Below are 13,951 nucleotides of genomic sequence, written 5' to 3' on the forward strand. Positions count from 1 at the left end.
AAACCAATTCCCAGGACCGACATCGAGCCAGTATCGGTATCGATAACAGGCAAGAATCGTCGAGATTCTTGATTCATGGGATGGATGAAATATCCGTTTAAATAATTTTGCGCAGAACCCTCGAAGTGCGATATCTACTCACACTTGTCCGACCTTTCTTTTAATCTACACATGTGGAAATTTGATGCTGGTATGTTGCACATCGCACAGATGAGGTGATGACACAAGAATAATTCCACTAAAGTAGAGAATTAACATTCAGAACATAGCTAAAGGACGTACCGATAGCAAATTTAGAAAATGAATTTCGTGCCCACTTGAACGAAGAAGGAAACCAGCCCACCTCCACAACACAATCCACATCTGCTTCTCCATATATTCTGTCAAACACCAGATCAGATCGTAATTTTTCTCTTTCATTAATTTTTCATGTTACTTTGTAGCAGCAATTACAAGTACCATCTATAGCGTCGTTATTACGCCTACATTTGTAAGCCTTCTACGTAAACCTCTGTAAACATGGCGGAGGGTAGATCGCGCCATTCTTATCGATTTGCTGTCCTATTGTTACGAGCGGCTATGTTCTCATGAGAGTAAATAAACATCTTAGAGTTTGAAAATTCTTTATCCTTTTTCCAGCACGTCTTCATTGCTATAGATACCGATTTATTTCTTACGGTTCCTTACATTGCCACTTGTTTTTTTGTTTCGAGTGCCGATGAATACCTTTGAATGGATACCTAACATCAATATTATTACTTTTTTTTGCAATCTCATAACATTTTACCACATATATTAGAGCTGACAAGAAAAATCCTCACACTTTGTTTTATCGATACAACGATACAATTTCAATTACAAAGATCCATTTTAATTACAAGCAAAACAACTTCTATGAGTATGTAAGTAACCTGGTAGGCACTTAATGGCCATCAGGTTGAATCATCATTCGAATAGTTGCGATAAGAAAAAAAATCCTGTCGTATTTTTAATGTACAATTTATAAAGAGGAAAGTAATACGAAAAGAAGGAGATTAATCTCTCTATCACATATTATTTATACACAGGGGAAGAAACTTAATTTCAACTCGCTTCACTTCTACTTCTTCCCTGGGGTGGCTCTGAAAAGGTAAAATGTTTATGTTCACAGCCAGTTTGTTTAATATTGATACAACCGAACTAAGAGACTGAATTACTCAGAACCAAGAGACATTACCATATTTATGTTTTTATAGACTATTCTGAACTGGATTTTGTGTGAGATCTGTTGGAATTGTTTTTAAATGTAGACACTGCCAATGAAGAAATTTTTGATTTGAACAACATTAGACGCATAAACCTACGGTATTTCGTTTCTGTGATGAAAAAAGTCTCGACAAACAATTAGAATCTTAATCATGTCTCCAGCGGAAATAAAGACATATTACTACTTCGATGAGATTTTGTGTTCGCATTTTTGCATATCGCTCACATGAAGGAATGACGCAGAAGAATAATTTCTCGAAAGTAGAGAAATAACATTCAAAACATATTCCGAAATTAGCAAAAACTGTAACGAGTAAATAAGACTGAGGTACGAACGGAAAAATTCTTTAGACAGACGTTTCAGTACATGAAGTAGATTTATTTGCTCTATTTTGCAAGCTCTATCACAGTATGTATGACTTACTAGCGGAGTTAAGTTCTTCGACTTTCGAAAGTTAATCTTTGCTGAGTTCATCGCTTAACTTCCATTAAACAATCAGGGGTTACAGAATACAATAACTACAAGATAAAAAAATAATTTCAACTCTATGAATAATTAACGACCTTCTTTCTGCTTGTTTTATTTTATTTTTGTTATTTCGTTACAGTTTGTATCCAAGACTTTCATAACTCTGAATACTGAGAACTTTTTTATTCAGATGCAGAGAAAATAAAACAACCTGTGTGGTGAGTGGAGACAATCTGAATTACTCACTGTACTAGAATTCGACGATTTGTGATAGAAGTGAATTTCAGTAAAATATAACATGTCCTTCGATTTAACGAGACAGTTACACTAAATTGTTCGGTAAGTGACTAAAAGTTACACAAAAATGGAATAGCAACTTGTTTATACATTTTCCTTGATTTAGGACGGGTGAAAGTCGATTCTACTTTCTATTTGATTCTTTTTTTATCATCAGAATCTTAGGCCTAATACGTAAGACAATCATTGCTAGCCAAGAAATATGATCATGTGTTTTTCTTTCTGTCCGTGTCTAACTTTATGTGAGAGGGAAGGTTGTGGCTTTTGAGATCTTTAAAAGTATTCCTAGAAACAGAGCTAGAGTTAAATGCCTCTCAAATTTGCCATAGAATGTTTGTCGGATAAGATCACACACTTGTGTCGCTCACACTGATCGCTTCCTACACACGCTGTGGTCCAAGGAAAGTTGGTTCGCCACACTGTTCCATTCGCGTATTGATGGAAGGAAAACAATCTGTATTTGCTCTAATATGAATTTCTTATCGTGGTTCCTACGCGAGATTAAATATGAACTAGGGACGTCGCCAGTTTTGCAGCTATCTCAGCTCAGCGATGGCAGAGCGGTTCAGCGATACACAAAGCAGCATCTGGTGGCAGAAGACGATCTGCTGTGAGATACACTCATGGTCTACAGTCGTGACGTCACAAACTTCAAGCCGACGTACGCGATTTTAGTAGCTACAAACGTTAATTTCTGGTGGAAATGTTTTGATAAAAAATGGTAGTTTGCATCAGTTACTGGTGTTCTAGTCGTTCTGATTGTAATTTAAAGTGTAAAGGAATCGCATTTCATTCACAAGTGGACTGGGTTAAGCAATATTTTCGTTTGTATACATGAATTTTAGGTACTCTGGTTACTTTTGCTGTAGTAGTTTTATTTCTGTAATTTGACTTCAGATTTCCTCTCAGTTGAACTCGAAGAGCATACTTACTGAACGGTGTGAGAATATTGCAAACCGTCCAGATTTAGCAAAATAAGTCCCCAGTACTTACAGGAAGAGGAGATCAGTCTTGTCATTCCGTATTAAAGTAGACTCTGGATTACGAAAGTAGTCTTTTCACAACACACAATTTTCTTCTTAATTATTCGAAAGGTCTAACAAAAATAAAGTTACATTTAAAGAGACCAAATGCTTCATACTATTGCAAGAATATGTCTTTAAGGACAGAAAAACGTCTGAAAATGTCTTTCTTCCACTGTTATTCACGGAAGCATTTTAATATCTGCTATTTAAAACAACTGTTACGTGGTCAAGACAGAAAATAAGAACAAGAAACAATTTTAAACAGTAGTCTGCTAATGTTAAGGGGATACTAGTATGGTGGCGCTGGCTTCAAAGCAATGTACAGCGTAAGTCTGTAGCACCGCCTCCCCTTACTATACCTCCACTGTTATATAAAAGAATGGCGAGAGTTCATCTTTGGTTACTGATAAAAAATAATAACGTTTGTTTACTACTTTATGCCACTTATAATTCCTACAAAGACCGTTTCAACCAGGAAACTGAAACTTTTTAAAACAATTGGATAAGTTGAATAAAGATAACCAATTCAGGGAAGTTACATCGTGAGAAATAAAGCACTTTAACAGTAAGAAATAAGTTTGCGTATTGCAGTGGAGACCTTACATAGGTAGGCTTGCTGTTTGCTATGTGCCACTGTAGTATACAAGTGTCTGTCAAATTCGTGTTGTTATTATTCGATGAATTCTACCTGAGACTCATACAATGTGTACTTTTCAGACAGTAGCCATTAGCTTTTCGTTGACTTGCTATCCCTATAAGAATACCAGATATCCGTTTATAAACACTTACAGACTAAATAATAAATATAGAGCAGTCTTCTTCGTATTTCACATAAATTTGAGTTCAAAATAAAGGTCAGAAATGTATGCAGCCATTGAATAAAAAGAGTTCACAACAGTTTACATTTATTATATTTGACTTTAGGCTTTGTGTGCATTGCTTAGTTGTGTGAGGGTGCGTGTTCACACTTTTGTAACGTAGTGCAGTATCAGAGAAGGTTGACTGTCGGTGTCCATTGTTACCGATTAGACGGACATGGGAAATGTGGCGTCGATGTTTTATTTGCCTTCAAATATGTTATGAGAAAAGAAGACCCCAATTAAATTTGTCATACACGTGGTGGCGCTTGGTAACAATAAACCGTGAAGTAGGGACAGTAAAGAGTAATTTGAAACAGATACAGTCAAGTAGGCAGCAGCTTGGTACAATGAAAGATCAGCGGAATGGGTATCATATTAGTACATGGAACAAACAGAGCTCTTTATTTATTTAAAAAACTGTAGTCGTTTAGCTATCTTTGATGTATACTGGAAATATTAAAGATTCTATGACGCTTGCCTGGTGCACACATGATACTTTCATTCAGTGGAACATTCGCCGTCAAGTATAGCTTACTGTGTTATATTAATCAAGTATTAATCAAGCCAATAACGTTTTGCCAAGATACGCAGTATGCTCATTTCGTGCTTAGTAATCGACGATGTGTGCGCGTTCTGGCCGGCTTGTGTGGCCGAGCGGTTGTAGGCGCTACAGTCTGGAACCGCGCGACCGCTACGGTCGCAGTTTCGAATCCTGCCTCGGGCATGGATATGTGTGATGTCCTTAGGTTAGTTAGGTTTAAGTAGTTCTAAGTTCTAGGGGGCTGATGACCGTAGATGTTAAGTCCCATAGTGCTCAGAGCCATTTGAACCATTTGTCCGCGTTCTCGCCTAATCATTCACGTCGTCAAGAGTCAGAGTGTCCCATACACTGAGGACCTGCAATCAAAAGCACTGACACTGGTCATCTTGTCCACAACTGTAACAGAGACAGCCAAAATAGGGTCTGAAGACGTGTAAGTCACGTGGGTCACCGAAACATTTTTAATGAAGTGTAGCGGTCTCTGCAACAGAGCAGTTTTGCTGTTTTGGTAGCTCACGAGTGCAGTGCTACTTAGTTACCAGAATCAAATGGAATGAAAAGCATCTTTAGCGCAGGATATGGATTAAGCACAGACGAAGGTAAAGACGAATAGCTGAGAGTCAAAAACTTGAAATTCGGGAACGACACAGTAATGGAAAAATTGACAGAATTCTACCGAGATGGTAAGATCATCCACAACTTCCTAAACGAGGAAGATAAGCTTATCCACAACTTCCGGAAAGAGGGTGATGTTAGGAGACTGATACAGTATTTTCTTTGTTATTGTGTATCTCATCTGTATCTCTAACAGTTGTGCTTTTATCACTGGCATATAAGGTGCATGGTGTATATGAAGCCGTCTCGTATTTTCAGCGGTAGGTCATTTATGTGTAATGTAAAAAAGAAATACCATTTCCTGTGTATGGATCCTTGATGAAAGCTAAAAGTTATAGCCAAATGCAAGATCCTCTTAAGTCTGTCATTAAGTGACTTTCTGTTCCCGACAACAAGAATAGCAATGAAACTAACAGTGTGATTTTCACGTAACTTCAGGAAGCTGTAATTTATTTAACTGTAGATCGTGTAAGTGAAAGCTACAAAAGATATACAACGGCTGCAACCGTTTATCATTATCCTTCAACAGATGACGCATTCCTGAAACTAATTTGTCTGATTATAAATCATTATTATGCAGTAAGTAACAACACTTTTGAACAAGGAGATCAGGAACAAAAACCATCCACTTAGGAAATGCCGAAACTTGGCGCGGTGGCCAGCATGGATTTGGGTTCTTTGAAAATTGTAAACATTGAGTGAAGTGGATTGTTTCAACATCTGAAGCAGACTTGACAATACTATAAGCACATAGTACGAGTCAAACATTAAACACTTAAAAACCTTCTCCTGTCCAGTCCGCTTGTGCAGATAAACAGTATGGCTTCTATTGGTTCGCCTTTATGCAAACACTTCGTACATTATCCTCAGACTACTTTCGCCGATAATTCATCATCCTCAGAATATTTCTTTTCAGTCGAAACATACATGATATATACACTGCCTGCCAAAAGAAATAAACCATCCAAAAAGCGAGGTGAAAATGGAATGAAACTTCACGAGTTGAGGAGGAGGGGTAGGATATTAGAGTCTAACGTCCCTTCGGCCACGATGTCATCAGAGGCGGAGCACAAGCTCGTATTAGGGAAGTATGGGGAAGGAAAGCGGCCGTGGCCTTTCGAAGGAACCATCCCGGCATCTGCCGTAGGAGATTTACGGAAGTCACGGTAAACCTCAATCAGAATGGCCAACGCGGGTTTCAACAGTCGTCTGCCCGAATGCGAGTCCAGTGTGCCAACCATTGTTAGATTTCACAGGTTGAGAGTGTATGTGGTGCTATTTTAGTGATTACAATATCGGGCCAAATTTAGAACAAAGTCAACAGTATGAGCCAATTATTATGATGTTCAATCCTTTATGGCATGGATGAATGCACTAATACGGTTGGGAGAGGTGTCATAAGGCTTATTTATTCTCTCCCGAGTCAAGCTATATCTGATCCTTGATATCCTGGATACAGCAATGCGATGGAGTTGACGGCTGAAATGGTGCCACAGATGTTCTATTGGGGACATATCTGGGAACGTTGCTGGCAATGTGAGTACCTCAACATGATGCACACATATCATAGACACGCGAACCATGTGTAGAAGAGCATTGTCCTGTTGAAAAACGGCTCCACGGTACTGTCGCATGAGAGATACCACATGATGATCTAGATGTCTGTGATGTACCGTTGTCCCGTCAAGAGTTCCTTGAGTCGCTACTAGCCGTGTCCTGAAGTCATATGCGATGGCTCCGCAAACAATGACGGCAGGGTTAATACCGCTGTGTCTCTCCGAAACAATGAAAAATGGGGCTTCCCCCAGGTCACCGACGAACGCACCAGCGATGATCACCTGTGGCAGCGCAGAACCGTGATTCATCGCTGAACACATTGCAGCGCCATTCGTCAGCAGTCCATGTTTCTGGTCACATGTTGTGGTGTTAATGGCAGCCTACGCAAGGGACGGTAATCCACTAGTCTGCTGATGTTTGTGGCTGACCAACGGTGCAGGGTGACACAGAATGTTTCAGGGATCCCTTACTTGTTCTTGAATGCCGCATTCAGATGTGAAAGAGTTAGGATGTGCTGATGCACAATACGGTGGACGTCCTTTGTGGTGGTCAGGCTTCACAATGGCACAACAGCCCACAGGAGTCCACACACCCCACCACCGCCCCCACACCGAACCACCCCTCTCCCACCCGGGAACGTCTCATACCAGACGAGTGTACCCCAAATGTTTGCGTGGTAGAGTAATTATGGTGTACGCTCTTCAATCGCCGGCACAGAGTAACTGTGGAGGAAGAAGGGGAACCAGCCCGCATTCGCCGACGCAGATGGAGAACCTCCTAAAAACGATCCACAGTCTGGCCGGCACACCGGACCTCTACACTAATCGGCCGGGCGGATTCGTGGCGGGGACCGCCACGCCTTCCGGCTTTGGAAGCAGCGCGTTAGACCGCGCAGCTAGTCGAGTGGGCTTCATAACTATTACTGTTTGCTCATACAACATACGGTCTTTTATGATAAACGTCTCTTTCGATGAAGTTAAATAAGTTTTATACCACGAAACTGTGAAAATACGAGCCGGCCATGGTGGCTGAGCGGTTCTAGGCGTTTCAGTCCGGAACCACGCGGCTCCTATGGTCGCAGGTTTGAATCCTGCCTCGGGAATGTATGTGTGTGATGTCCTTAGGTTAGTTAGGTTTAAGTAGTTCTAAGTTGTACGGGACTGATGACCTCAGATGTTAAGTCCCATAGTGCTGAGAGCCATTTGAACCATTTTTTTGTGAGAATACGACAGTGGCGTGGTGAGTAGGAGAGACTGAAGAGGAGAGGTATGTGTTAAGTTTTAGCCTCCATTTAACCACTATCTTGAAAAAAAAATCAAATTTCTGTGTAAAACGCAGCTAATCAGTCTACTGTAACTGTGTGATAATAGAACTGTTGATTCGCCACTCACCTATTTATGCGTCATACATGTTTGTCATGGGTTGGTGATAGTATTCCTAAACACAATCTTAAGAGACTGTTGTGTTTAAACACGTCTGTTGGTCGAGTTTTAGTTGTTGTAAATGTCGTTTTCTACATCATTTCACTGACTGAGACATTAGTTGTCGACAGATAACAGACAAGCAAATGATACACTATGACGTTTGTGATTTAATGAAGAAAATAGAAAACAAATACTCATTGAAGTATATGTGGGAATTACACTTCATCTGTTAAATGCACTGTTGTTAGAAAAGAAATTTTTTTTGTGTTCTTACCTCTTTCTTTCATAAATTTTCCATTCACATGTCTTTCGTTCTGGAGCCTAACCATGTTCTGTGGTGCTTCCGACATCCGCTTGAGGAAGCGCATTCTGATTTTTTAAATTATACATCATATTTGGACATCAACGTACGTCTGGTTCAGATATGCTGCAGGCCAAACAAGTGAAGCGACGACAGCCACAGGGAACTCAGTTAACGTTGCGGACTAGTATCCTTTAAACAATAACTGAGCTGAAACACTGGAGAAACTTAAAAACCGATTCTTCTTCATCATGAGAAAAGCACTACACTTCAGTAGCTCTATTGCTCCCCATTAGGGCTTGTCACATGTTCTTCCCAGATGTTCTTTCAGACATCATTTCACTTCGTGATATACTGTTTACTAAGTTTCAATAGCCTTTTATAGCCCTACATTCCATATACAGTCAGCAGCGGTTCTACTTTGTGGTCTCCATTAAGACGCCACAAAGCACAGTTCAGGTGAAAGCTAATCTTTGATGTTGCTGATGTTTTGTGCAGCAAGATAGGGTTTAGCCACTGCGTGGAAGGAGCAATGACGGAACTAAAAGAAAAAAATAAAGATAGAAGTAGACGCGGAAAAGATATCAATGAGAACTTTTTGCGACGACATAGTTCTTATGACCGTGGACGGTTTTTGTTGATGAATCGCATTTAGTCTTGAAAACATAAAGTGCTTTTTATAGCATTCCTAATCTGCTTGTTCAAAAGTGTTGATACTTATTGCATAATAATAATAATTTTGTAAATAGACAACTTATTTTCATCAGTTGAGGAAGCTATTCGCTGTTTCTCTCATGAATAATTGTAGGTTTTGATAAACGACTGCAGAACTGAGGAAATGAATCAACAAAAACACTGAGTATTGTTTGAAAGTGATTATAACTAGCTGAAATTTATTAAGATCTGCGTAACACGCACTATTGATACAATTTACGTCAAAAATGGGAAAGATACAGAAGTAGAAAGTAGACAGGCACTTTTCCTGTCTAGGAAATTAGATTATGCTTCATAACTGATGCGTGGAGAGAGCAGAGTAGAAATAGGAAGAGAAAGAACGAAGCATAAGAGCTGTTTTGCAACCATATTCCAACATGAAACTGACGAATATATTCAATAAGTGCATATCTCTTGCATAGCATTCCAAGAAAACAAAATTTGGACTCTCTAAATGTGGAGAAGAAGAAGAACAAAAAGAATGCTACCGTATTTGAAACGTGATACTATAAGAGTATTTAAAAATTTTGCTGTACACATAAAATACAAAATGGAAAGATGCGATAAGAAATAGCCGAGAAAGGAGGTCTGTGCTATACTCCTAGTAGCAAAAGAAAAAAAGTACGTTAGGCAACTGATGGAGTATCTGGGAGTAGCCAACCTGGGGTGGAAGGAGCAGGAGAGGAGAAAAATTGTAGAGGCACACAAAGATTACAATACAAAAATAATCGAAAGGGCCCGGCAACAGAACACACCATAGAGAAGCAGTGAGCAGATTGTTTACAAATTCAGATGCAACTGTTCCACTAAGCCGCAAGAAAAAGACTCAATTCAAACTGCGAACCCAGACGATGGCGCTTCCTCTCTAAAATACATTTAAATCAATAAAAAAAGCAAAATACAGGCAGATAACGAACTTTTCTTCGTAAGATTTATGTCTTCCGCTGCCTCTGTCAAGAGAAAGCAATATGAATTGGTTAGCAAAAAAATACTGAAGAAAAATTTTCGATAATTCGTCTTCTTCTAGTATTACTTACTTTTCACGTCTGTTACACGTGAAATATATTTTCTGGTGTTTCCGTAAATGTTGTATTTTTATTTTTGACGCTGATTGCAAAACAGATAAACAAATGTATTTTGTGTAAATATGCTTTTCGATTTGGCGTAGTTTTTACAGCTTGCATGTCAGTTTTACTACTTATTTTATATACTTACTTTAATTTTCATTTAGCTGAGGTGAATATGTTACAGACAATACCGTCAGTGAGAACTATGACGTAATCACCAGAAATCGAAAGCGGAACCTGTGCATCGGTGGACAGCAAAGCTAACAAGTAACTATTATATCTTCAGAATGCAACAATCAGTTACCAGAAGAGAGTTTCAGATTATATACGTCGCGAACGGCTAGTGCATTCTCCGCAGATGCTAGTTAGATGACCTCTAGAAAGGTAGAAATAAAACATGTCTTTTTTATACAAGTGCTTTAATTAAATAGCTTATGGATGATGAATCAGAACTGGGTGGTAAGATTTTATAATTTTTCGGTGGAAGGGGCATTTCAGTGTGGTGGTGTTTTGGTAGAAAAGAAGTCGTGGGTTGCACAATAACGAGCAGAAGATGAGGATCGAGTCGCTGTTCTTCACCAGTGGCCGTAACCATGGCCGTATCCATATCCAGGGTAGCCGTAGTGGACACCGTAGCCGTGGTAACCATGGTAACCGTATCCAGGGTAGCCGTGGTGGCCCCAACCAGGGTACCCCTTGTAGCCCCAGCCAGGGTAGCCGTAGTGGGACGAGTAGCCTGCAACATACATCACTTGATTGAGGATGATGCACTTCAGTGTATTGAACGCTCTTATCTTAAAGTAACAATAAGCGGCTAAGACTACTGTATATATAGATTACTGCATCATCTAGTGCTGTGCACGGAGAGATACGGAGATATGATCCGTTTGTTATGATCTCCGTCAGTAACAACACTTTCGGCTGTTTCAAGCCGCCCGCCCCCCCCCCCCCCCCTCCACACACGCACTGATACGTAAAAATTCGAGGGCTAAGACTGTGATGAATATATCTGTCAGCGTTACACATTAAATAATAGTCACTGAGTAATGTGTAACTTTACGTATTTGAAACCTAATGAATGTAATGAATGTTCTGTTAAGGTCCAGAATTACAAACGAATGTCGGCTCTATCTTACCGATTCAGTCCTGCCATTACCCTATGGGTACTATGGCATGGCGTCCTTAGAAGTCATTTATTTATCAATCGAAATATCGTGGTAAGTCGTCGATATCTGACGAATGATAGATGTTTTTTCAAGGTGCGATGCGAAAATAACAGATATTCATATATTTCGAAGCGGAAATGGAAACAATTCATATTGCCCGATACAAGAAAATTTACAGTAGCCCGTTCTGATAACGGAGCATCATACGTTGCCAGGAAAACATTCCAAACTACATGACGTCTAGTATGACCGACGCCCATAAAGAACTGTCTCACTGATGTGGATTTCCTGTACAATTACAGAACGTATGTCCTATTTTCGAGTGATTACTTTTCTAGAAACTGAATAATTCCTTTCCAGAAACTAACATAGTTTCTGATGTCACCGATGATGTGAAAACCAGCTTCGTCTGTTCGTTCATGAGAACCGTGAGGCAGCAGACAACTGAGTTTAGCTTCATGTTTCGCGACTTTCAAGCAACTTTCGATTCAGTTCCGCACTGTTACCTAGCAAACAAAATATCCGAACACATATTATATGATTATCTTGGAGACTTCCTACAAAATGAACTCAGTATGTCGTTCTTCAATGGGAGGCAATGACCAGAACGAAAGTAACTTCCGAAGGGTCTGAAGGTATTACGATATGGCCGCTGCTGTTTCCAGTATAACCTAGTGGATTTCATTTATAGCCCTATGCGGCGATTTGCAGAAGACGAGGTTGTGTGCAGCTTGGTGACGTCTTTATTAACTTACTACGAATTCCAGAGAGACACTCAATGATCAGCATTTGTAGAATGACTAAGTAGATGACTTTAAATGGAAATAAATGTACAGTAATGCTTGCATGTGGGCGAATACAGCCGACATTGTTTGACTGTCCGATCAAAGTGCATATACCATTCCAGTTAAAGAAAAATCGAGGAAAAAGTTCGAGTGTTGTCCTTTTAGGGAACCCTCCAGATATTTAGGCGGAAAACGAGTAAAGCCAAACTTATGATGTACGTAAAGCTCTAGCAACGAGATTTTCCTGTTGGCGATCAGCATGGCGAAAATTAAAGGTCGAGTGCTTCTTTAGCCGATAAATTGAACACCATCGGTATTTACTGACACACCATTGTATTGTTATCGGTCATTTAAGTATTATTTTGGCTTCGTCATTAGCTTTCAACAACGAGCGTATCTCCAAATATCTAAGGTTTACTATTATGGCACGCTGTTCTTTGTCATAGCTTTGATGCCGCACATGTTTTTAATATATTCATTCTAAGCAGCTGTTTCTTCATGAACATGTGTCAGTTTTGTCTCATATTAAAAACTGAAGTACACAGTGTTGAAGTTCCACAATAATATTTATTTTTATTTCGTCGTGAATCGGCTTTCTGCTTTCTAGACTGTTCTCAGGCAATACGAGACTAAACAGATAAGTCACACAACAGTGGGAGTTTATAGCTATACGAAAATTGTATTTTCAGAGATAGGGAACTATTTTATTAGTATATATGTATACAAGCATATTGAAACACACGAAGAAACTATGAACGTGTTAACCTTACATTAAACCAACTAAAAAATTAAAGGTATAGGAATTTAAAGGCCAAAATATTACACAAGTGATTACTGACACAGACCACTATGTTATATCGCTAAATATCAATAAAATGTATTTCAGATTTTGATATCTGTATGTCTCCAAGTAACTAAGGAATAAACCATAAGTGTATTCTTCATTTTCTCGTGTTTTACATATTACTCTGCTTAAAGTTAGCTTAATCGCCCAGTAAACAACAAATACATATACAAAAAAGACACTACCTAGCGAATTAATGTAGTAGTGTGTTGCATCTGCACATCGCTGAAAGCTTGAAATTGACTGTGAGCAGAAACACTGACCGAATTAAAGATGATCGTGAGTGTTCCGTATACAAAATTCCTGTATTTAGTTCGGCGATTAGTGACTACCATAAATCGAGAAATCTTTGATATAGAGCAATAACATTCCACGTTCATCAATGACGGTAAGAACCATGGCTTTCCGTTAGACTAGATTCACTGAGACTTTATTTACGGTCCTGTCAATTGTGTTGTCTAAGTGTTAGTACCATACATAGGCAAATTCTACACGCAATATTACAAGAGATATTGCAACCGACGATGGAAGCTTACACGATTCTTTAGCTGTAGCCTAAACGAATCTATGACAATGTAGCATCAGAATGAATGACAAAATCGATGAAAAATACACGAAAAGGGGGAAATTGAAACAGAAGAAAATACGTTTCAAGAATATGAGAAAACCTCCACGAAAAATAATGCACTAAAAGTTACTGGGACTAAATTATATAGATGGTAAAAAGGTTCAAAGAAAAGAAGGAAGAATATAGTTTCAAGAACAAGATAGCTAGAGACGATTCACGATGCGTGGAATGGACAAGAATGGGCAGGAATGGGCTGGCTTTTTCCGAAAGGAACCAGCCCTGCATTCGGTTTAAGTGATTTATGGAAACCACAGAAAAATTTTACCTGGCTGATAGGACAGTGACGTAAGTTGCCCTTCCTTCTAATCACAAAACATTGGATTAACAGTATACTGCATCTCCGCATTCAAAACAAACGTGGAGAAGATGAAGAGAAACTTTCACGGATGATCCAAAACAGGTACTGATTAGCG

At 39.2% G+C, this 13,951-nt stretch overlaps 1 protein-coding gene across 1 annotated transcript in view; it reads right to left on the reverse strand.

Moving 5' to 3' along the window:
* The window catches only part of LOC124712354 (prisilkin-39-like), a 36,656-nt gene that overhangs the window by 19,540 nt on the left and 3,165 nt on the right, over positions 1-13,951 (reverse strand). Inside the window, exon 3 of the mRNA XM_047242649.1 lies at positions 10,745-10,851. Within this exon, the coding sequence (XP_047098605.1) occupies positions 10,745-10,851 (107 nt within the window). The remainder of the gene's footprint in view (positions 1-10,744; positions 10,852-13,951) is intronic.

This window comes from Schistocerca piceifrons, chromosome 8 (assembly GCF_021461385.2).
Source record: "Schistocerca piceifrons isolate TAMUIC-IGC-003096 chromosome 8, iqSchPice1.1, whole genome shotgun sequence".
Taxonomy (NCBI): Eukaryota; Metazoa; Arthropoda; class Insecta; order Orthoptera; family Acrididae; genus Schistocerca; species Schistocerca piceifrons.